The 2,949-nt window shown below is 50.1% G+C and overlaps 1 protein-coding gene across 1 annotated transcript in view; it reads left to right on the forward strand.

Annotated features, from left to right (window-relative positions):
* Positions 1-2,949, forward strand: part of CCDC64 (coiled-coil domain containing 64) — a gene marked incomplete at its 5' end in the record, with an annotated part of 16,528 nt that overhangs the window by 11,551 nt on the left and 2,028 nt on the right. The window contains one exon of the mRNA XM_010133265.1: positions 593-713. Coding sequence (XP_010131567.1) covers positions 593-713 — 121 coding nt within the window. The remainder of the gene's footprint in view (positions 1-592; positions 714-2,949) is intronic.

Genomic DNA, 2,949 nt, shown 5'->3' on the forward strand with positions numbered 1-2,949 from the left:
TCCCTACAGCACAGCATTGAATTCAAACAATTTTAACAGTCTGTCAGACATTCTTAAAAAGCACATGCTGTGATAAACGTGCTTCCTTCATTTCTTCCGTCCTTCATCCCCGGCTGAAAGCAGAGTTGTACTCTTTGAGGGTTGGTTTGTTTTATATTGCAACTTACTGATCAAGTGATCAGACACAGATCGTTTGGGTTTTAGCACACACCTCTTCCTTTCATATATATTGGTAAACAGAAAAAAAGGAAAAAAAATTTTGTATGTGGATTCTCCTTACTCTTAAATCTCCATTTTAATGGCAGATCCTGCACGTTATCCGGGCACACTGTATTATCTTACCCAGTAGTGTATCTGAACATCTTTTCGTGTCCTTCATAGTGTGCTTACCAGAAATCTGCTGGGTTTATAGAAATGCTGTCTCCAGTTCCATCCCACTCTTGACAGGAATAGAATAAAACACAGATGAACAGCTTAGGAGCTGGAGACTTGCCAGTGAAAGAAATTGTTGACCTCTCTTCAAAGAGATGTTTAATAATTCCTTAAAAAAAAGGAAAAAGTCACACGCCCCAATTTCTCGCTGTCTCCCCAGGAAGAACGCAGTGGAAGTGGAGCTGGCCAAGTGCAAGATCGACATGATGTCCCTCAACAGCCAGCTGCTGGACGCCATCCAGCAGAAGGTGAACCTCTCGCAGCAGCTGGAGGCCTGGCAGGTGAGCAGCCCCCAGTCACCCCAAGGCAGGGTCTGGGTGGCACGTGGCCCAGGAGACACCTCTGAGAGACTTTTCCCTCCTCCCTGTGGGTTTGGTGCATTCTCAGCCCGAGCATCCACAGATAGGGGTGTTTGCTTTCGGCTCCGCCAGAGGCGGGGGTGCTCAGGGGGGTGAAACACAGCTCTCCCCTGCTCAAGGCCTTTCAGCTGAGAGCTGAAATAACACCGGAATACCCAGTTAAAATGGAGAAACAAACTGGCTGCAAGCGGCACCGGTAGCAGACACTTTGCAGCGCAACCTGCTGTGGCCCGGGGAGGGAGTGTCCGTGCAAGAGATATCCCTGGGCAGGAGCAGCCTCGGGGATGTGTGGGCACAGCGTGTCCTTGCATTTCCATCACGGAGCAGAAAGGTGGGAGGCAGAGAGATGGTGGCGATTGTTTCAGAGTATAGCTGCACTGTTTTCATCGACTCAGAAGATCCAGCGAGATGGAGGAGCTAAAATCCCAGCTCTCCACCAAGGTAAAAAAAAAGCAGCAAACCCACAGCAGTTCAGCAGCTGCCCCGCAGATGCTCAGCTTGGGGTCGGTGGGGAAAACCCACGTAAAGGCAGAGAGCCCGAGAGCAGACAAAGCTGTCTCCTCCTGGAAACGTGTTTTTAGTAGAAAACAAGCAGATACAAGAGGAAAGGTCCAGGCCAGTTATAGTAATTTGTTGCAGAACGTGCAAGACCCCAACTCTACTAACAACCAGCCTGACCAGTAGAAACCTCTCCCGTACAACCTCGCTCCTGTTTCAACTCCACTGTGTTTTCGTTTCTCTTTTTTTCTTTTCTTTTCTTTCTCCCGCTTACAGTTTGCTTCCTCAGGGCTTTTTACTATCTGGCTCCTTTGGTTTCTGATCTAGTGGCCTTTCTCAGTTCCTGTACCAACAGCTTTAGTCGTACACCCCTCCTGCCTTTGAGGTGAGCTCCCTGCACCCTTGCCAAGCACCCGCCATCCCCTCGCCTGCTCCATTCACTTGCCACCATCCCTCACATCGTCTCTGTCCTCACCATCATCTGGCAAGAGGGGCCAATGGGGGGTCTCCATCGCCCAGCGATATTCTGCATACACACCCAGCCCACCTCAGCACCAGGCCAGGGCATGAGAGGCAGCTTCCTACAGCCCGTGGTGAGGCCGACCCTCCAGATCGCTCTGGGGAAAGCCAGGCTGAGGAGCACATACCCTCTGGCTTTGACATATCTAGTATCTGGAAAACTCGAAATACTGACTGGGATTGTACTTCTCAGCCTCATTAACTAGTAACTGACTTTCAGTGCCCTGCCTAGGAGCTGTCTGTATCCAAGTTCTGCTTCAGTTTGGACAGGCGGTATAAATTGAGACCTACTTACTTGTACTCTCAGTGCTGGAATATCCCCAGTGCAGGGTTTTAACAACAGGCGTTTGCTTTCTCACTTCACACTACGTCCTCAGCAATACAGCAACCCCAGCCCTGCTCCCATCAGCTCTCCGAGATGAGGATCAGGCCTCTAGCACTGCAGAAAGTTGTCTACAACGTACTGACCTAAGTGTTACTATGCAATAGCAAAATAGTTTCCAAGCACCAAATGTCCCCAGAACAGAAGCTCAACCAGAGAGGCACAAAACAAGTCAAGTAATTTATGTACTCTGGGGACTATTTTGCGAAGCTAAATGTTTCTGATAAAATGGGATGAGATTCTCTGCTTTAGCTGGGCATAAATGGAGGCTTTAAGCTGATAAAATTTTGCTCTTGCAACTTCTAGTCTGCATTTCACTGAGGATCATCAACAAGGTTAGAGTTTTCTGCGAGCACATAATCATGCAAGCTATAAAATACACCACAAGCAAAATGAATGGCTGTGCAGCTCAGCCCCGTGCCTAACGTGACCCCACCGGTATTTGTCGTTATCTGACTGCGGGCCGGAGGAGCGTCACTGGGAGAGGGAAGGAATATAGAGCAAACTGGTGAGCGAAGAGGGCAGCTGCTCTGCAAGGAGAGCTCCGAGGCTTCGGAGTGACTGGTTAGAAAACGCTGCAATGCCAGCAGAGAGCTGCAGCCTGCACGGCCCCTGCCACTGCCTCCAGGGCCGCCTTGGGCAGCTCCAACCCTTCTCTCATGCAAGGGAGCCCAGCTCCAGCTCCTGAAGAGGACACGTGCCATTTGCACCTCCCTCAGCCTCACCCCTCCCGCAAAGAGCAAAAACTTCCCCAGAATC

This window comes from Buceros rhinoceros, unplaced genomic scaffold, assembly GCF_000710305.1.
Source record: "Buceros rhinoceros silvestris isolate BGI_N320 unplaced genomic scaffold, ASM71030v1 scaffold14760, whole genome shotgun sequence".
NCBI classification, from domain to species: Eukaryota; Metazoa; Chordata; class Aves; order Bucerotiformes; family Bucerotidae; genus Buceros; species Buceros rhinoceros.